The 20,481-nt window shown below is 40.8% G+C and overlaps 3 protein-coding genes across 6 annotated transcripts; 2 read left to right on the forward strand and 1 right to left on the reverse strand.

The window, feature by feature from the left end:
* Positions 1 to 631: 631 nt before the first annotated feature.
* Positions 632 to 5,795, forward strand: zgc:153031 (uncharacterized protein LOC557552 homolog). 2 transcript variants are annotated; one of them, XM_031283445.2, is made up of 7 exons: positions 632 to 1,106; positions 1,960 to 2,009; positions 2,401 to 2,506; positions 2,643 to 2,769; positions 4,064 to 4,179; positions 4,707 to 4,766; positions 4,902 to 5,795. In XM_031283445.2, exons 1-6 carry the CDS (start codon positions 982 to 984, stop codon positions 4,741 to 4,743), a joined length of 561 nt encoding a protein of 186 aa, XP_031139305.1. In that variant the 5' UTR covers positions 632 to 981; the 3' UTR covers positions 4,744 to 4,766; positions 4,902 to 5,795. The 2 variants fall into 2 exon arrangements, with proteins under 2 accessions (XP_031139305.1, XP_031139304.1); XM_031283444.2 differs by lacking the exon at positions 4,707 to 4,766 and having other exon boundaries at positions 642 to 1,106.
* Positions 5,796 to 9,594: 3,799 nt separating this feature from the next.
* mterf2 (mitochondrial transcription termination factor 2) lies at positions 9,595 to 14,279 on the reverse strand. Of its 3 annotated transcripts, none has more exons than XM_031283353.2 (2): positions 14,159 to 14,279; positions 9,595 to 10,789 (listed from the first exon to the last, which is right to left on the reverse strand). In XM_031283353.2, the coding sequence occupies exon 2, from the start codon at positions 10,761 to 10,763 to the stop codon at positions 9,636 to 9,638; it is 1,128 nt and encodes a 375-aa protein (XP_031139213.1). In that variant the 5' UTR covers positions 10,764 to 10,789; positions 14,159 to 14,279; the 3' UTR covers positions 9,595 to 9,635. The 3 variants fall into 3 exon arrangements, with proteins under 3 accessions (XP_031139213.1, XP_031139212.1, XP_031139211.1); XM_031283352.2 differs by lacking the exon at positions 14,159 to 14,279 and adding an exon at positions 12,082 to 12,201; XM_031283351.2 differs by lacking the exon at positions 14,159 to 14,279 and adding an exon at positions 11,929 to 12,089.
* Positions 14,280 to 15,928: 1,649 nt separating this feature from the next.
* LOC118495465 lies at positions 15,929 to 20,010 on the forward strand. The gene is made up of 2 exons (XM_036003349.1): positions 15,929 to 18,801; positions 19,496 to 20,010. Exon 1 carries the CDS (start codon positions 15,992 to 15,994, stop codon positions 17,624 to 17,626), a length of 1,635 nt encoding a protein of 544 aa, XP_035859242.1. The 5' UTR covers positions 15,929 to 15,991; the 3' UTR covers positions 17,627 to 18,801; positions 19,496 to 20,010.
* Positions 20,011 to 20,481: the final 471 nt, after the last annotated feature.

The following is a 20,481-nucleotide window of genomic DNA, read 5'->3' on the forward strand; positions in this document are numbered from 1 at the left end:
GCTGTTGAACAATAAAACATGAGAAAAAGTCCAGGAGGTCATACTACTCTTTATTGGCACTGTATGTGAACTTTGAGCCAATTAATTTGAGATGTGTTGAATGTTACATCATTTCCCATAGGTTTTGACCTTTTATCCTGTTTTCTTAAAAGATGCAGATATTTATCCCAATAGTTTTCTTTTAGGTAAAGCCTTAATCTGTTTTAGGGCTTATTTGTTAATTACCAACCTTATGTTTGTGTTCATACCACCCAGCCTTTAAAGGTTGTAAAAAGTGAAATTTCCATGTCTTTTTATTATAAAGCCGGTTGAAGTGCTACATAAATACTGTGAATGTATCAAAACGCTCAGTACACAGAGAAATATACACAGCCTGTATTTAGAAACGAGCCGTCAGGACTTTGGTACGATTGGGATTTCACAACTATAGGTAGAAGTGCTGCTACAGTGCCATTACAGTCATTCCCTGACTGCAATGACTGAGTGGCAAGATCGCAGATGTGGAAGACCCAGAAACGCTGAACCAATCAGAGCAGCAGACTGGGCTTTTTTGGGAGGGGGCCTTAAGTAGCAGGTACTAAAACAAAGCGTTTCAGACAGAGGGTGAATACAGGTATATTCAGACAGAAAATATAAGAAAAAGAATGTTTTTTGAACATTAAAACATGTGAGCATGTTCTAGTAGAAACCCAAAATGCTAGTTTGAACCTGAAAATTAACATAATATGGACCTTTAATAATTTAGACTTTGTCAATGGCTTATCTGGTTTTATTACATGGGTTTCTCCCTCCTGCAGCCTTTGCATTTTCACGTTAAGGATGCGCTGACTGAAACTCTACGTGTCCAATAGCAGCTGCCTCTCGGTGGGCGGTGATAGTTGAGTTCAAGCCGCAATACATTGTTTCCGTACACAGACAGACGCGAAGTGTTGCAGATCTTGGTCCTGCGCATGTTTGACTTTGACGCAATAGTTTGACTGCATGTCGGAGACTGAAATGAGTCCGGACGGTCGGGACAAAGTGCAGAAGAAGCCTGTTCGCCTCATAGCAGCGGTCTGCAATGACATGGGGATCGGCAAAGACGGGAAACTGCCGTGGAATTTACCGTAAGAGTGAAACCATTTGTGATGATGTCTGTTAGGGCATGTAAACATGTCAGTCAATACAGGCCTGTGTCATTACAGCCTTACAACTGTCTTCTATAGCCTACTATATGGTATCCACATGTGAGTAGAAGGACAACTAGTGAGTCAATCTTTTTTTAATCTATTACTGTAGCCTGTATCCCATCATCTGCAAACCTAAAGATTTGAGGAAAGGTTTATAGGCCTAGCCTTTGAAATCAGCTGATAATTATTATTGTAACTATATATAAATATAATATCCTATATTGATTTTTTTTTTTTTTTTTTTTTTTTTAAATTAAGCTAATCAACTGCTTCATAAATGTAAAGAATACAGAAGAGTGATGTGTGAAAAATGATGTGTTTACTTTGTTAGATCTAAATTAGCCTACATGATACAATGAAACAGAGGAAATCAGCCAGCTGACATGTTTGGTATTTCTAACAAATGACAAACAAAAGTCTTCAAAATTGTAATTTAATTTCCTTGATTATGTAGTCGATGAATCAAAAAAGGCTACAGTAACAGGAACACTAGTAGCAAATGTAACAGGTACTGGCAGTATATGCTGAAGTTACCAGGGATAAAAGTTGTATCCATAGACCATAGGTTGTACAGTAGACAGTACTTGTGGAGCCTCATGGGGAGCTTGTACAATTATAGTAAAATAAAAAGAAGAGATGTGTTTAGAATTGTTATGTAACTATACATCCTGACCTATTCTATTCTTGGTTAAACTATAAGCAGCAGTACATACAGGGTTAAGAAGTTAGTAACAGCTGACTGTTTTCTGTCTGATTTTTTATACATTTTCTTTATTTGTGACTCTTACAGATCTGAATTCCAGTACTTTCTGAACACTGTCAAAAGGGTGTCGAGACCAGGTATTCCTTAACGTCAATGTTGCATTATATTATAACCACCTCATATAGGGCTGGAGCCAAAAGCACACCTGCATTTTAGTAGGCTACTTATACCAAAATGATATATATTTACTTTGCTAAATATTAAGGAGCCATAAAGGGACATTCCAATTTGGTTATTTTATCCTTAAACAGTTTTTCATGAAATTAAATTAAACATACCATGATAGAAGGTTGTATCCATATCCTCCCCTACTTGACAGTTTCCCCCCTTTGGTATGGGCGCAATTCATTTGGTACTCGAAACTTTCCAGGTTTTGAAACCCAGTCCTGCACTATGTGCCACAAGACGTGAGGGCTGCAAAAGTTGAGATGTGGAGTTAATTGTCAAATATTTTATTATTTATTTCAGGAAAGATGAACATGATGGTCTGGGGCAAACTGTGCTGGTACTCCCTCCCAAAAACTACGTTCCCAATGGCCAATATTCTGCATGTGGTGCTGAGCACGACACTGGAGTGAGTGCTCTCTCACACACAATCACCTGCATCAACAAGGGGAGGGAGATGTTTGGGGTTATCTATCCAGAAACAAATTCTAGGTTTACATAGTCATTCATCCTTCTCAATCTAATGGGCATTTCTCCTCTCACAGCACAGTTCCAGATCACGCCCACTTCCTCTGTCAAGACTTTGAGAGTGCGGTTCGCCTGGCTGCACAGCCCCCCCTCGCTGACCTAATTGAGACCATCTGGATTGTTGGTGGGACGCAGGTCTACAAGGTAAACCAGTCTGAGCATGTCATTGAAGATATGGCCGATAGCACGACTGGATTGACCAGTTAGGGCCCTACACCTTTAGTTTTTAGTTAGCGGCCTCACAGCATTCCCAGCATTTTAAGCTCCACTCAACTTCAAATCAGTCTGCTCAGTCAGAATAATTAAACACTTTTTTCAATGGTGTGTGTGGCCTTTATGAGACCACGTGGTCGGCACAAACTAGGAACAGCATGCTAACAATGAGGCTTTAGTGCAGTGTTGATTTCACCTTTAAAAAGAGCTCACACCAGCAGGGTTGGTAAACAGGAAACTGTGAAAATTGGCAGTGCCATGTGGAGCCACAAATATTCAACGTTGTCTTGTGCAGCTTAGATTCCTTTCTTCCTATGGCAGTGGTTTTTCTTTCACAATTAAAGCTCATTTATAACTCATATTGTGCAGAATTACATACACACGGAAAGCCAGGTTGTTAAAGCTTGTTGTTAGTGCTTAACTTTTTTATATTAATGAACGTCCGTTACATTCAAGCTATTGCCAAATTAGTTGATACAAAGCTAATTAAGACTATCAGCTCCACCAAACTCTCTCTGTATTTCTCAGTATGGCTGTGTTCAGAAACTGGTGTCGTCCGGTGACTTTCACGTGCAGAAAATCGAGTGAAGATAATGACCTCTGCTGAAGAGGCCATCATGTTTTATTAATCCTCTGTGTCCTCCTTGGCTACTAGCAACTGTGTGGAGGAGGGGTGGGGGTGGTGCGAGATCACGGAAGGCTTGTATCTTGTGGAAGCGCTGACAGTTTTGTTGTCATTACTTAGAATTCCTCATGGGGGAGACAGAAATTACGCACTATAGCTTTAAAACTGTTAATGTACTCTATATCCTTGACGTTCCACTTCCGGGATTGCTCCGGTGCCGCAAGAAATTCCGCCAGATGCATGTATTTTCTGTTTCCTTCTGCCTTTTTTATGTTGAAAATTTAAATTTGGAGGATTTATGAGGACTATGGTTAACTCCTCCTCAGATCTCTGCAGGGTAAATTGGGACAGCTAGCTAGACCATCTGTTCAATCTGAGTTTTCTCTTACACGACTATTTAGCAGCGGCTCTATGCGGAGCTCAGCACCGCCCATGACGATTCTGATTGGTTTAAAGAAATGCCATTAAACCAGAGCATGTTTTCCTCCCATCCCCTAATGCTATGTGGAGACCCTCCTTCAGCGCGCTTTGGAGAAGGGTCTGGCAAAGCGAGACTACTGTTAATGTGAACAGAATTTGTTGCTTCTTGTTAATGATCAGGATGCGCTGAAGCACCCGTGGTGTGACTTGGTTTACCTGACAGACGTCATGGCAGACTTCGACTGTGACGTTTTCTTCCCTGAGTTTGACAGAGCACTCTTCAAAGAACAAGAAGGGTATGTGTTGACCTCATTCTCAGACCATTTATGGCGTTTTTCCATTACATGGTACCTGCTCCACTCGCCTCGCCTCTACTCGACGCACTGTGCGTCTGTTTTCCATTGCAGATTTTAGTACCGCCTCAGCGTGGCTGGTCGTCATAGCGACGCCGCAGTAAACTGCCGTGATCGAGCAGGTACCATGTAATGGAAAAGCGGCATTAGCGTGCACGTTGTCCTGAACTGAAGGCTGTGGTCCCAAGTCTGAACCTGTCAGTGTTGAAAGGTCAACGGTGAGCAGTTAAAAAAGAGGGACTTTTACATGCAAAGTTGTTTTTAAAAACTTCAAGCTTTGCCCAATGAGTAAGTAATTTTGTGACTTTTGTTACAAAGTAGACATCAGCACTATCTATCAGACTGCATTGTTATAAATAGTTCAGATCAAAAGGATTTGCTGACATCACCACTTACTTCACTTGCACTGAATTTGAATAGTATATTATGTTCACTGAAGATTCTTACCTTGTTTTTGGTATTATCATTAGAGGCAATACATTACTGATTGTTATTAAAAAAGCCTGAGTATTTTTACCTGCTCTATGTCAGTATGTTTTCTTCCACAATAAAATCTCATTTATTTTATGGATATTGTTTATATTATTCTATATAATATTATATTTGACAGGTTTTTGTCCTTTTAATGAACTCACAAAACCATTTTCCTTTTGTTTCCAAACAAGTTTTCCTGATGTACCGAGTGGAATTCAAGAGGAGAACGGCATTAAGTACAAGTTCCAAGTGTTCAAGAAAGAGATGGGTGATGCGGTGTAGACAGCTCAAAGAGAAAATCAATAGATTGTCAGAAAACACTCAAAATAACTCATTCCTTGAAAACCTTTCAAGATTTATTGCTGAGTTAACTCCTGGATAGACTGTAGAGACATGCTGCCAAACCCACAGTGCGTCACTATATTTCTATAAATTCACGCTAATCCAAAGTCTTGTTAACACTCTTTGTAATATAGTTGAGCATTCAAGTGTAAATATGACTTTTATACTCTTTGTAATCGATGAAAAACTTGAAACGCAGACACTTTAACGGCCCTCCAGTTTGTCTACACAAGTCTTTGCGTGTATTCACCCATCTTCCATCGCTGCTGCTTGGTAGGACATTACGATCTGTTCCGATATAAAAACTGCCACCCTCTGCTGTCACCTTGTCAGCGTTCCCATCTCGCCCTCCTCCTCAGTAACATTGCAGCTGCACAGAGAATATGCTTGTCAGTGAGTCAGTCAGCTGCCTACGTTGACGACAGCCTGTGGTCTGGGTAGCACAGCAGATCTTTCTAAGCAAACATGACAGATGCCAGTTTAAAAAGCAACAAATGAATTGTCCTACAGGTTTGGTTCGATCCTATAGTGACTGTCTTGTCATTCAGAAAGATATGGGGACATTTTACAGCTTGTAATTTGTTGTGATTACAACTGAAAATACATGTATTGTGAAGGTTTTTACTGTGCAGTTTTTTGTGAATGTAAGAGGTTTTTCATGAAAATAAATCAATCGTAATTGTTTAATGGAGAAACAACTGACGATTTGTGAATTTATTTTTCATTTTTAATAAAACGATCCTTATTCATCCGGTTTTATGTCATACTTTCTGCCACTAGATGGAGGCATATCAACAGAAAGCTTTATGCTGCTGGTAACTGATTAACAACATATCCCAGCTTGGATTACACACACGCATGCACGCATGCACGCACACACACACACACACACACACACACACACACACACACACACACACACACACACACACACACACACAGGGCATTAACTGTCTCAGAAAGCTCAATATCTATTGTGTAGTGATGGTCTGGTAATAGTGATGTTATAAAAATGGTCACAGTGACTTTACTACAGAATAAATCAAAGTTATATACAACAGTAGCAGTAAACAGTAAATGGAAAGAGATATGTAACATGACGCAGATGTACAAGGAGGTCAGGGATTTTTAATACTCAAATAATTGTACTTTAAACCCCTTTGTCAAAGCACTTTGATCGACATGCTGTTTTTAAATGTATTCTACAGATAATCTGACTAAAGATCAGAACAATAAAACTAAACAATAACCTATAAAGCCTATGACATCTTATAGAGTATTTCGACATCTCAATAGACTGTCTATGGTTAGATCTGAGTGGAAACTCCCAGAAGACTTTATGTTAACGGTTCAAGCAAAAACACCTTTGTTTTTCTTCAACTTCACTTTTTGTGGTTCAAGTGGTTCAAGTTTCTTGAGTTTTCTGGGAGTTTCCCATCACCACCCTCTTTCGCCTCAGATCAGATCTCAATCTGCTTAAATTCTTCTAAGAACTAGACAGACAACTTTCACATTCATCAGTGAAAACGTGAACACATAATTATTGCATTTCACCAACATTACCGGCCACTGTTTGATTGCCAACAGTCATTTAAAGTCATGCCTTCAGATTCATGCACCATCTCCACTCCATTTAAGTGGGTTTTTCCATCCGTGCCACTACATAACATGCAGCATGCAGCGCAGCCATCCTTATTATAATATGGAGTTCGGGGACTGAGCTGTGGCTGTGTGTCTAAGGGATTTGACAGTGAGCCAACATGAACGATACCAGGGCTAAATGGAATTCAGCCATCATTAATTGTATTGGTTAGTAGTAAATCTAAAGAGGAACAGTATTCTGAGTCTGTCTGTCTAAGGACAAGCATTGACAACCACTGCTTTAAATGGTCAATGGGATTATAAAAGAAGGCTTGAATGAGTGAGTGATTCAAAAGATGGAGTAACAGCGATATGATCCCAACAGACTGCAGCTCACCACCAGCAAAATTACTAGTAGTGACAGATGAGCCTGTTTCAAAGTTGGGAAGCTCAGATGCAATGTTCAATATAGGAAGTTATTTACCTTTTGTGCTTTGAACGTCCATCAATGTGACATTCATTTTCTCCCTCAGCATGGACGGTATATTGGTGTTATCTCATTGGGGTGCAGGTAGGAGTCTCTTTTTGAGAGACCATAACAACAACAAAAAAATACTTTCTGGCGTGGGTGGGGGAAAGTTGAGACGAAATCCCAGTTTGTTATGTTAATATAATTGAAGAAACACCAGAGCAAGTACAATATCAGGTGATAGATGTTTTGTTTTGTTACACCGGTTATACTGCACAAACATGTGAAAAGCTCATGCTGGGAGGCTCCATTAAAGAAAAAGTAGAAAATGTAAGGGGCAAAAAATGTAAAACATTAAATAAATATAATGAAATAACTTAATAACAAATCTAAGAGGTAATGAAGGAAAACAATATAAAAAAAGACATATAGACAATATAATAGAATAAACTATAATAACAAAATATAAGAAGCAATACAAAATGTATACATTTAAGGCCTACATGTATTTACTAAACAGTGATATTGCACACAGTGAATATTGCACATGGGGTTTAAATTATATTCAAGACGGTGGGCATTGCACAGGTTGGATTTCATTTTGCGTGTGTAAACGTATATTGGAACTTTAGATTTTCCTTTGTGGTGAATACAGCATTTTTCTTTAAGTATTATGGAATATATCAGTAGCAAAACAAAAACTATCCTACATTAGCTGCTTTTAAAGAATATACTTCTAAATAAAAATGTAACTCACATTGACTTTGAATGAGGAATATTTACTGCAGCAGTGGTCGCACAAACTCTGGCTTTAGCTGGAAATCATAGCTTTTATTGCAGGTGTCATCCGTTTCTGGTGAGATATGACCCATAAAAGCAATTTGTTAAGCGTGGCTAATATCAACCAGTGTCATGTTTGAAATGAAAAAGGACAATTTATACTCCCTCTTATTAACCTCTCTGGTCTCTTGTCTGTGTAATTCAAAAACACAGCGCGGGACGATACGGCAACAGAGGACAAGAGGACAGTGGGTAAGAATGAGGAATAGTCTCCTCTGCCTCGCCTTGATACATCCTGATTAACTCCTCGTATTTATTGCTTAGCACAACTGAAAGACACAACCTTGCAAAATGATGAATTTAAGAAAATGCCACTGATGTCTGTGTAAAATTAGAAACCTTTCGGGGCATCAGCTGCAGTGTATTTGAGGTACTTGTGTAGCCCCTTCAGGGGTTCCATGTTGTGAATGGTTCAAAAAAGAACTTGAGTCAAGCATCCATCTGCCGAGCTCAAATTCATTACCAGATGCACTCACTTTCGCATCATCTTCCCAGTGGCTATCGCCATGACTACGGAGCCACGCTGAGTGATGCAGTCGGGTAGATGGCCAGTGGAAGTTGTTGTATATCCCCCCCCCCCCCCTCCTCCCTCCAGACACACGAGTCCTCTCTCTCTTTGTTGTGACCCCCATCGTCCACATTACGACGGCGAAGGAACCTTGAGGCATAAAGTCATGGCTTCATTAGCTGTGGAGCTCACTCCCATTAAAGGCACTCTTACGCATGTTTCAAGGGCTTTTGCTGGCTTTGAAACATTAAGACACATTCAAAATGAGACAGAGGGCGGGTATTTTACAATGCCCTCTCTTGGTTAGACAATGCTCAGGCAGATTGTATATTGATTTTGTGGCCTACACTAAAATAAATGTGGGCATTAACCCAAAAGCAGTCTTTTTACCTCCAAATGACACACAGACAAGAAAACCTTATTAATAAAACCAAGCATAATGGAAAATCTATTTTGCATAAATGAACTGAAAGCAGAGTGTGTTCAAATAAACCACTTCCAAATCAAAGGAACTTCATTTTTTTCCCCTTTCTTTTTTATCCCATTGTGTGAGTGCATTTGAATTCATTTGAAATGATAAGGACGTTGCAGTAGTGAAATGGCATATAACAAAGTGTGTCTCCATCTGTAAAGTAACAATACAAATCCGAGACACAGTTAGATTTCCCCCGAGGGCAACAGTTGTGCTGCCAAGAACATTGTGTGAAAATGAGACACTTGCACAGGCTGTTAATAAAATGCTTTAAAAAGCCTTGTTTGTCCTCTATTCTCAGTAATTCATTTGATAGACAAGTCAGCACGTCTGTCATTACCAAGTTATGTCATGCAGCGTCTTATGTGAAGTCACTGTAATGAGGTAACTTGTGAATAAGCAGTGATAAATTATTTATTTGGCAAGGGACTACATCTTGCCTAAAAAGCTTGACACATTTAGATGCTGTTGCATTTGTCTCACTTTATGATATCAGTCTTGGAAGTCATTCACATAACGATCCTCATGTCTTACATCATGAATTTTTAAAAGTGTGCTGCTTTTTATGTGTACTAATTATAAATGAAATGCTTGAAATGAGTGCGCCTTTAGACTTAAGACAATTTAATCTGATACTGATACAATATAGATATAAATAAATCACAAGAACAGTACACTTTTACACAGCTTTAATTCAATTGCATTAGTCTCTGTCAGTCATCTCCTATTAAAGGGGCGACAGGGTTAAAAAGTGGTCTCTCTCTACGTAGCTGTAGTTTTCCATAGCTCATCTCAAAGTCCTTCTTAGTGCCACTTAGGACCTCCAGACTACCTGTCCTTACATCATAACCGTGCACACTCAGTCGCTGAATGCGATAATTCACTATCTGCGTGGTCAGCTCCAAAACGCTCGGAGTCTCTATGATTTGAGACATGCTGATCCCAGCGCTGAGGAGGCTCTCAAAGCGCTCAGCCAGAATATCGTCAGGGTAGGTAAGCAGAGCCGGGCAGTTTAGGATCATGTCCCGCAGCTCTGTCTCCGAGCAGCCCATAGTGTCCTGGGAGTACGCCAGGGTGCGACGCATGCTGTCCGGGTTCAGCTCAGTGACGTAGCCCCTGAGTTTGGAGAGGAGGCGGAGGAGCTCGGCCGTGTTGAAGCCCTTCTCTCTCAGGAACAACAGGTTCTGCCTCAGCACCTCGGGAGGCTTAAGGAGAACAAACGGGTTCTGACTTAGCAGCTTCTGAAGCCAGGTTTTCATGTTGGCCTCCTCACCCCCAAGCTCCTGGTAGGCCTGCTGGAGGGTGCGCACCATCACCTCGTTCTGCTCTACTTGCCGGCTGAAGCTCTGGGGAGCGCTGGCCATCAGCTTAGTGATGATTCGCTTGTTGAGGTTTAAGCTCTGGAAGTAAGCGATGTTGTTCCGCTGGTTGTCATGGTGGCTGGACGAGGTGAAGAAGGAGGCTGGGAATTTCTCAATGATACCGACCAGCTCTTTCTGTTTTGGGCACACGGACATCCACAGCTTCCTCTGAGCCTGCATCTGCTCTGGGGGACAGAGGACCGCCTCAGGGTGAACTGCTAGGATCCGGGCAATGATGGAGCCCGAGGCTCCCATGTCCTTTAGCATGTCAGCTACCTCCTTCGTATAGGCTGGGCTCTGATGCAGGACCCAGCCCTTAAATTTCCGGACCTTCTGGAGGTCCACAGAGAGATCATAGAGAGCCTCCACGGTCTGCTGGTTCTCTGCTGAGCTCAGTGTTGCACATGGTCTTAGGTGTAAAGGTAGAGCTGTGGCACGTTGGCACCGGAGGCACAGGGATGTTGCGATCAAGCGCAACATTGATGCAAAGATCTGAAGTGGATCACCTAAAGGAGCCAGAGAAGAACTAACTTCAGTGGGCGACAACCAAGCAGGCAGCTATCTAACTTCTTTCTAAAAATACTAGCTCCTTCTGAAGTAGCAGAGGGAGCTAGATAATGACAGCTTGAGCAGACAGTTGCAGTGATGCACTCATTTATTAACTTTCAGTCAGGCCAGAGGTCTAGCATGGTTTAATATTTTTTTTCCCACTATTCACAGAAATATAATGCAGTACAACAATATCCTCCTGACATTATGCACAGCCAGGGGATATTTCTGGAGCTTCCTGTTGACTTGTCACTGAGTCACACAGACAGGAAAAGTAAATGTAAACAAACATTCATGCTACATATATGAACTCCCAGTATTGACAGACTGACAAAAATGTATCTTCATTAGGGTTACAAATTTCCAGAAATATTCAAGGTGGAAACTTTCCATGGGAATTAACTTGAAAGAATTGTCCCTTTGGCTCAGACAGTGCAGCAGTATGGGCTGCAGATGTGATGGAGAATGTGCGCGTGCAGAGGGTTGTAATTGTACTAAATTACTATTTAATGGGATACTGGCAAATTATCTGTACGTGTAATGAAAGAGTGCTGCCCAATTGTGCAAAACTTCCAACTTTCCAACTCCGATCTTCATTGTGCATTTTCCACCCGAAAACCTTTGGATCCTTACCTGTATTATTGTATTTTTATGCAAAGTGATAAACATCTCTTAAAATCACTTTGTAATTGAATCCCCCTGCTTTGACACAGAGGGTACCCAGTTGTTTACTTGTTATGCTATTTGGGGTTATGTCTCTCATCACAGCCTGCCTTTATAACACAGGATTCTTAACAGAAGATAATGGTTAGAACTTATTCTGCACAGCTGGTGCCAGATGTTTCGTAGGGGAAAGTGGAAAAGCATGAGCTAACTCGTCGATGTATCTAAACATCAGCCACAGTCAATGTTATTGTCACGCTGAGCAGAGCGGAGCAGAGTCAATACATTTTCCAGAAGCTGCACGGATAGCTAAATAACAGCAGTATACGTCAACGATTTCAAAATAAAAGTCTGCTTGAATACTCAAGTATTGTTTTTGAAGCATGGACTGTAAGAAGCATGCTAGGTTTAAGATTGCTATTGCTAACGTTACCTGCTAGATGTGACAAAATCATCGCGGGACATCATGTTAATCTCGTGACTTAACATGATTAATAGTCAGTCACGGTTTGACAGAGCGTGTGAATATGTGGAGAGTTTAAAGCTAGTAGCCTTATATTAACATTGTTGTTAGAACATGAGTTACCTTTAGCAGCGGTCAGAGGATGTGACGTTTTGTTATGAAATAGTTTCTTCTACTATTGTTGTTTAATGTAGTCTTGTGCACCACAGCGTCACATAGAGGCGGTCACGGGTACCGAAGACCTGCACAACTGAGACCTGACCATTTCTAACGTGACCCTGAAATAACTTAGATTTGTTTTTAGAAGAAAATAAAAAAAATACATAAAATGTTCATGCAGGATGTAGAAAAGTGTAATTTGATTGTATGCTCCCAATGCCCTATTTCATTCCTCTTTTCAAAGCTCTGCTCTTTTATTGCAGCCCATATGTCCAGTAAATAAATCATTTTGGCAAAAGTCTGTATCTCAAACAGCAGTTGGTGTGCCTCCAAACCCTGCAGCATACGGGGCCCTGATGAGTGTAATCAGCGCAGAGCTGAATTTGACTGCACACAGGCAGAGTTTTCTCGCAGTTGGTGCTTAATCACGATGCTTGATCGTCAGCTCTGCAAGCTGTTCCCTCAGTAGCACGTTAGCTGCTGCTGCTGCTGCTGCTGCTGCTGAGTGGGTAGCTGGGTTCATTATAGTTTATGTACTACTGGTAAACAGATGATGTGCCTCAAAGGAAAACAGGTTGCTTCTCTCTTTTTTTAATACCCAAAATGTTGACAGGAGTGTACTTATTGTATAGTTGTCAGAGGGCACTGACAGTTAGCCTATTAGTTTGATAGATCGTGTCCAAACACAAACACAGAAAAGAGAGACAGATTTGATTTTGCATGTGTTTCATGTTTTTTTTTTTATATTTTTTTTTTATAGTGGAAGCTGGGACATAAAACAACATGTGGGCCTGCAGAGTAAAGAGTGTCATTCACTCTTTTTCTATTCGCAGTCAACCTGTTAAAAGTTTCTCTCGTTTGTATCAAGGGGTTGAGCGAAGTCACGCAATCAGTATCAACCCTCGCTTGCTACAATGCTTCTGCTGTTTTTCCAGGAACTTAAAACATGAGCGGGATTTTTTTTTTTTTTTAAATCAAAAGGTGCCATTACAAGCACAATCACCGAGAAGCTGTCACTGGGTAAAACAAAATTGAACCAGACTGAACCAAAAGACGTAACAAATGCATTTAGTATGAACAATGCTCTAATCCAAGGTCCCTGATCTGTTTGGGACTGTAATCCAATTTCTGTCAAGCGCCTTTAATAAAATATGTAGCTGGTGTAGGATGTGTAACTTGCTAAGACCTGAGACACATTGCCACATACTGTGACTTTGTTGTGTCAAAGGAAGCAACTGTAACCAGGTTATAGTACAGCACAGTCAGCGAACAATAGCATCAACAGGAGACAAAATGGAGGGTTTCAGATTAAATGTTGGCACAAAGAAATAAACAAAGGCAATGAACTGGAAGAAGGAAGGAGAAGCTTTTCCAAAACTGCCACTTGGCAAAACAAGCAAAATGTGATACAGGCTGTCAGACCCACTGCAGAAGCTCACACACTGGGTGCTGCTTGGTGGAGTTAAGGAGTAAAAATATGCCTCATCACATATTTAGTTCTATTGTCCACTTACTTCACTAGGATGGATTCATCCATTCATCAAATCAGCCTTTGACCTTTTTAACCCTTGTATTGTCCTTTGTGTCATGGGGACTTGGTTAGTTTATTTACATTTTGTATTAGCCTGTCCAAACGTGTTCGATCGCAGCACGGGTCTCGGGGCCCCCCCCCCCCCCCCTCCGTGCCAGTTCACGTGAAATGACATCACATAGTACACGGTCAGGGACCCAAAGCTCAAAGCCAGGTCAATGCAAAAACGTCAAATAAACCCAAAGGACAACACAAGGGTTAAACAGGTCTAGACATCTCATAAAACAAATGGCATCATTTGTCTACCTGATTAAAAAAAAAAGCCAAACCCACTTCCTGCACAAGTGGCTGAAGTACGGCATGAGGGCATTTAAATCTGAGAAACTGAAAGAGAAAGGTAGAGAGCCTGCTTCATCAAGAACACACAAACACAGTTCTTGATAAAGCTGACTTGAATAACATACACAGACATGGCCTGTCATCATTTGATATTTCAATCATTGTCCTTACCGCAGTGTAAAAAAAAGAGAAGTTGTGCTTTCCATTGTGTACCACAGGTGTGTGGCTGTCCAATTTAGACCTTGACTGCAACATCAGTAAGAAATGTTTTCATTTTTAGAGTAAAGTTATGTTGTGCTGTTTATTAGCTGGAGAGAGCGGTTACACAAGGCTTTATAGAGTGAAATAATATGACAAGTAACGTAACAGCTGTGTCCGGTTGTTTTATAGTTGATCAAAGTCAACATTTGATTTGTGGTGACATATTAACTTATTGGCCAGAAGATCTGCAAGCAACAGCAGTTTAGTATTAACAGATTAAACACCTCCCGACTATGTTGTGTGATTAAAAACCAGAAAACAGATACACTCTCAAAATTTCACATGATTTGAATAATGTGAAACACATTTATTCTATTCCTAAATGTTGTTTGACCTGAGAGCATTTAATTTTATTTTACATCTTTCATGTTGCGTATCATATGACTCAACTCTTCCCTCTCTCCTCTCTCTCCATCTGATAAACAGCACACGATTGAATTAATCCTTTGTGTTTCTTTACAGTGCCAAAGAAGTAACACAATAACTGCCGGGTAGAGTACCCCATACTTCTAGATTTAGTTCAGATTAGTGTGCCCACTGAATAAGAGCACGATGGTACAAAAAAGATCTACTGCATGCATTTGCAAATGCTTGTTTGCAAGGGAAAAGCACCTGATTCAGACATTATTATTCCATTTTTCATGGATGTTATCCAGTGGTGGAAGAAGTATTCAGATCCTTTACTTAAGTAAAAGTATTAATACCACACTGTTAAAATACTCTGTTACAAGTAAAAGTCCTGAATTAAAAATGTTACTTAAGTAAAAGTATGTAAGTATCATCGGGAAAATGTAGTTTAAGTATTACAAGTAAAAGTACTTCATGCAGAAAAATCCTCACATTTTAGAAACTGGAAACAATCCAAGCAGTTCTGCTTTTAATTGGCTATTCATTTCAGCTGGACTTGTATGCCATTATATTGTTGGGTAGTTTAATTTTTAATAAAACATCATATTTTATAAACTACACATGTATTGTATGCAAATATTGTATTGTGTGCAATATATTTCTCTGAAATGTAGTGGAGTAGAAGTAGAAAGTGGCATGAAAAGAAAAGACTCAAGTAAAGTACAAGTATCTTAAATTTGTACTTGTACAGCACTTGAGTAAATTTGCTTCGTTACATTCCACCACTGGTGTTAACCCATATGGTTTATTATAAAAACATCCACACATTTCCTCTTAACTACAGTGAAGCAGCTTTGCATGGTGACTGATCACACCCACAAATGATAGTGATGATGAAAAACCTGTCCTTCAACACAGTAATGTACAACCAGGAACATACTTTTTGTTTTTATGTACTATCTCTTGGCTTTTTTTTTTTTAGCCTTATTGGTTGTCTCAGACTTGTCACTTGTCAATTCCATAAATGACTTTAATGCCTTTCTACCCTCTTCTGTCACGTATATAGTAACTTCACGTGTGCGTGTGTGTTCTGCATACCAGTGTGGATGTGTGTGTGTGTGTGTGTGTGTGTGTGTGTGTGTGTGTGTGCGTGTGCGTGTGAGTGTGTGTGTGTGTGTGTATGTGTGTGTGTGTGTGTGTGTGTGTGTGTGTTTTCCTACTGTACGTCTAAGGGTGAGAGTGTGTTTGTGAAGGTCTGTGGAAAAATGTAGATGAGGTAACTGATAATAGGTGGAGGCGGACCTAAAGTGACAAACCTAAGTGGAAATGTTAAAACAGGCTTACTGTAAGCACACTTCCCAGAGTGTGGCACATGGCCCGGGACAGACAGACAACATGACCTCTATCAGGATTCTGGAGTTTCTGCTTCTCTTCCTCCTCCAGCAGGTTTATAGTGAGGAGGCAGAGCCCATGTTCAGAGCAGCGGGCACCGATATCGAGATGGGGTATTGTTTCGGAGCGGATTATATTGTTGTTTATAGATGTGCTCCGGAGGGAGACCAGCTGCTTGGTAATTCCTCAGATGACAGCAAGCCCATTACACCTCCTGCGGACCTCCAGGGTCGCGTCCACATCAACAAAAATCAGCATCTGCTCGCGCTCCTGATCAGTAACCTCACACACAAGGACTCAGGGATTTATAGGAGGGAATGCTGGGAGAACCACATGCTAGTCAGCCAGCACACAGAGCAGCTCTCTGTGTGCGATAAGGAGGTGAAATCTGAAGAGATCATTGTGAAGGAAGAAGATGAAAGGGCTGAGCTTCTGTGTAACAACACTTCCACTGGTTTGGAGGGAACCTCTGTGCGCTGGTACTATGAAATGTATCCGTTTTATAAGCCCACACTCTTCCTGGACAGTAGCGTGTCGCTGGAGCTTCTGGGGCAGGAGCTGCAGGGTGTGGTGGAGGTCAGACGCAACGGGGCGTTGCTCTTGCTCGCCAACAGCATGTTAAAGAATAACCTGAACTTTTACTGTCTTGTGAGCAAAGGTAAGAATTGTCTCAGTTTCCAAAACAAACACCTACCAGACAACAGTGAAAGCAGGGAAATGTTTGTCTCCCAAGGGGAGAGAGTGATACTAAAATGCCCCTCTGATGGTAACAACCAGCAATGGGAGACACCACTGGGGGGAATCACTAGCAGCAGCATGGGGATGTACATTTCATTTGGTGACAAATCAGAAAACTTCTCATTAGTAATTCCAGCCTTCTCGGATGAATATAGTGGGCCCTATTCATGCATCTCCTCTTCGCTTGAAATGCAGTACTTGCTGGTTCTTTGCCCCAAAAAGGAATCCCATGAAAAAGTTGGTGCTGAAGGCGGGAGTGTCTTGCTAGATTGTGATGTTGGCAAAGATGACTCCCAAAGGGTGCTGTGGCACCGCGGAGATCCATTAGGCAAACATGAACTTATCCATGACTCACACGACAAGACGCTTCCCATCCCAGGGAATCTGAGGGACAGGCTGACTCTGTCTGAAAGTGGCTCCTCGCTGACCATCTCCCACCTCGAGGTGAAAGATCAACAGGTGTACTGGTGTGTTGTTTTAGGAAGCCCTGAGTTCCTGGAGGCGGGCGATTACAAAGGGGATTATGATTACAACGATAGTAGGGATGATGCAATCACTGATAGCCAATACTGGGATGACACAAACAGGTGCATCTTTAAACAGGAGACCAATTTGAGCTTGACAGATAGGACAATTAGGCAACTAATTACCTATGAAACTAGCCCCACAGCTGATCCGCCAGCAGCCTCTACTATTACCATGTATGCTGTGGGGGCTGGACTGGTGGGGCTGCTGCTGGGGGTTGGAATGATTGTGGCGGTGATTGCGATGAAGAGGAGGGCAAAGACCTCACTGAAGCAGAGGGAAGCAGCCTCTCACTCTGGACGAAACAAGACCAAGGACATAAAAATGGACGTGGATCCTGGTTGTACTGAGAGGTTAACACATAATTATGCTTAACTGCTTTTTGTAAAGTAGTCCTAAGGCATTGTATGTCCAAATGACATCAACTGTCCTATGAAATCGTGTGATTGTGAAAAGGTCATATTTATGGTTTCAGTTTCATGTTGATGCTGTCTTTTTCCATTTTCTTTTATATGGTAGAATCTGAACAATGCAAGTTTTGTCCATTTTGTCTTGTGACAGAAAATATATATAAAAAAAGAAAGAAATGTCAACACTACCACAATGTCTTTCAGTACAGCCTGTACATAAAAAAACAAAAAAACCACAACTAACAACTGTGTTTTGAATTGTTCTTGTTGACTGACAGTGTGGTGTGGCTGTAACGTGACATGAAATAATGACTACAAACCAGTCAGGCTGCTTTCCTGTCAACAGATTGTTTGGTGGCAATAAGGCAGAGCATAACGGCCCAAAATACCTGAAGCTCAAGTGTCAAAAGAGTCCCAACAGAAAGTGATTTCACTGTGACTCCTGCTCACCTGCCACCCTGCACTTTAAAGTAATTAATTTAACTGCAGAAGGAAGGTTAAGAGTAGCAACATGGATCAGAACACATTTGTTAGTAGCGAAAAAACTAACCGTGTTTTCTTTCTGACGCTAGCTGAGTTAACTTTAAGATATTTAGGCTAAAACTATTATTTTGATTGATCTTGAAGTTGCATTAATTAAATAATCTGCCGTTTTGGAGTGAGTCCAACGAACTGTAAATATAACATTGACATGCTATCACTTTATAAAGTAGACATGGCTAATGTGTCAGCAAACAATAGCCTATTTGCACATCCAGTAGACATGGAGCAACATTAACATTCATTTAGAGTCGCGTTTCTGTCAACCAGATGAATAGAAGTCTAGTATTCACTCTCCTTTTAGCTCTGATCTGCTCCTGAGGGAAATAGCTGGCTCTTTAGCTGCTAATACTCTGCTTTTTGTGCTGGGCAGGTAGTGTACAGTCAGTTTCTAGAGATTGATCGGTGCATCTTTAAAGAAGAAACGCTCCCCTTTTACCAAGGAGGAATGATTGACTATCATGCAAATTTGTCTCTTTTTTTTTTGCAAACGATCAACAGAAATACCAGCAAACCTAATAGTCTCCTACACTTTTTTTCTTTCAACAATCTTACTTATCAGGGGTCAATGTGGAATTAAAATTAAAAAAAATGTTTAAAGTGCCCATATTATGAAAAAATCACTTTTTCTGGGATTTGGGGTGTTCTTTTGTGTCTCTGGTGCTTCCACACACATACAAACAACAAAAATCCATCCATGCTGTTTAGAGTGAGATACAGTTTCTGAATGTGTCCTGCCTTCAGTCTCTGGGTGAGCTGTTCAAAATTGGCACGGCTTATGACGTCACAAGCCGAAACAAGCAGACTAACTGCAACCATTAGCTCGTAGCGCTAATGCTAACGCTAGCATGCTAACGCTAGCATGCTACCTCGTTCTCAATAGCGAAGCACTGCTACAACACACACAAGTTCACCATAATCTAAAAAGAACTACTTCCATGTGCGCCCTCATTTAGAAGTCTCCCAGCTAATCCTGCCTTGTAACTGACCAAAGTTGTAGAAACAGCCTTTCTTTTACTGCCTATGGAGCTAGCTAGCTGACATGATCTACATCTGAGCTACTGCACATGTGCAGTGCAATCAAAGATAGTACAGAAGAAGAAGAAGAAAAGAGGTCTCACTCTGTAGCTAAAACAGAGACCAGCTGAAAAGAGGAGCTGCAGCAGTGAGAGAGAGCGGTGCAGTACAACACAAATATGGTGTTTTTTGAAAATTAAACCATGTAAACATATTCTGGTACAACCTTAAAATACAATTATGAACCTGAAAATGAGCATAATATGGCTGCTTTAAGAAAAAAGTCAGTGTAAGAAAAACCAAAGAGAATCAAGAGACTCAAAGGAACGGACTCAAGCTGTCCCCACTATCTGTCGATGTTTACAAAAGGCTGGGCTCTGTTATATGAAAAGACATGAAATAGCACACTTGACAAATGTTGTCACAGTATCTTACATTTCTTTGTATAGGTTCTCCTATCTTTGATCAAAATACACCTTAAGCTATCTCACCTAACACTACACGCATAAACTGCAATATAGAATCAATATCTGCTGCGCACTGCTGCAGAGTGAACATCACTATTGATCCAATATTGCAGTTTATGTTTGCAAAACACAAAATGGGATACAGTATATGAAGTGATTATTGACTAGCTGACTGTAGTCATATTGATTCAACTGTGCATTTTTATTATACCTGATAACATACAGTAAAATGTGCAGTTTATATTTTAACAAAACATGTGCAGCTGCCACAGTGCCAGTGTGTCATGCATTTCAATAAATACTTTCAAACTAGGATCTGGAAAAAGGATTCATCATCATCATTTAGTAATCTTATTTGTTCAGTTAGAAGAACTTTTAAACTGAGAGAACAAGTGCTCGTCTCATTAGAATGTGATTAATGGATGTTTAGAGTTAATATGCAGCAGTGGCAGACTGCTGTAGGTCGACGCTGAGCTCCTCTGCAGCACAGCCATTGAAACACTTGTGCTCTCCCTCTGGCTGTCAGTGACCCCGGGGCCTGGAACGCCTCAGCTGTTCATCTTGTCAAGACACGATGTGAGTCCCCTACACGATGTGAGTCGCGCATGTGCAGAACGGCCTCCATCTTTGACAGCTAGATACGGCAACACCTGTTGGGCCAAGTGCGCAAACTAAATACTTTCACCCAGGAAATGTGTGTTTGTTCCTCAGGAGTGTTTTAATCCAAACCATGATCATTTTTTCTAAACTTAACTTAAATGAAGCTGACTTTTTCTGGCTTAAACTCAACTGCCAC

The sequence above is a fragment of the Sander lucioperca genome, chromosome 7, assembly GCF_008315115.2.
Source record: "Sander lucioperca isolate FBNREF2018 chromosome 7, SLUC_FBN_1.2, whole genome shotgun sequence".
Classification (NCBI taxonomy): domain Eukaryota; kingdom Metazoa; phylum Chordata; class Actinopteri; order Perciformes; family Percidae; genus Sander; species Sander lucioperca.

What these genes read in the sequence shown, in the direction of transcription:
- LOC118495465 (XM_036003349.1), top strand. Translation starts at nt 15,992, where the DNA reads ATGACCTCTATCAGGATTCTGGAGTTTCTGCTTCTCTTCCTCCTCCAG.
- mterf2 (XM_031283351.2), bottom strand. Translation starts at nt 11,950, where the DNA reads ATGATTTTGTCACATCTAGCAG. An exon ending in GATTTTGTCACATCTAGCAG is followed by an intron (nt 10,790 to 11,928) that starts GTAACGTTAGCA and finishes TGGCTCCTTTAG; the next exon opens with GTGATCCACTTCAGATCTTT.
- zgc:153031 (XM_031283444.2), top strand. Translation starts at nt 982, where the DNA reads ATGTCGGAGACTGAAATGAGTCCGGACGGTCGGGACAAAGTGCAGAAG. An exon ending in GTGGGACGCAGGTCTACAAG is followed by an intron (nt 2,770 to 4,063) that starts GTAAACCAGTCT and finishes GTTAATGATCAG; the next exon opens with GATGCGCTGAAGCACCCGTG. An exon ending in CTCTTCAAAGAACAAGAAGG is followed by an intron (nt 4,180 to 4,901) that starts GTATGTGTTGAC and finishes TTTCCAAACAAG; the next exon opens with TTTTCCTGATGTACCGAGTG.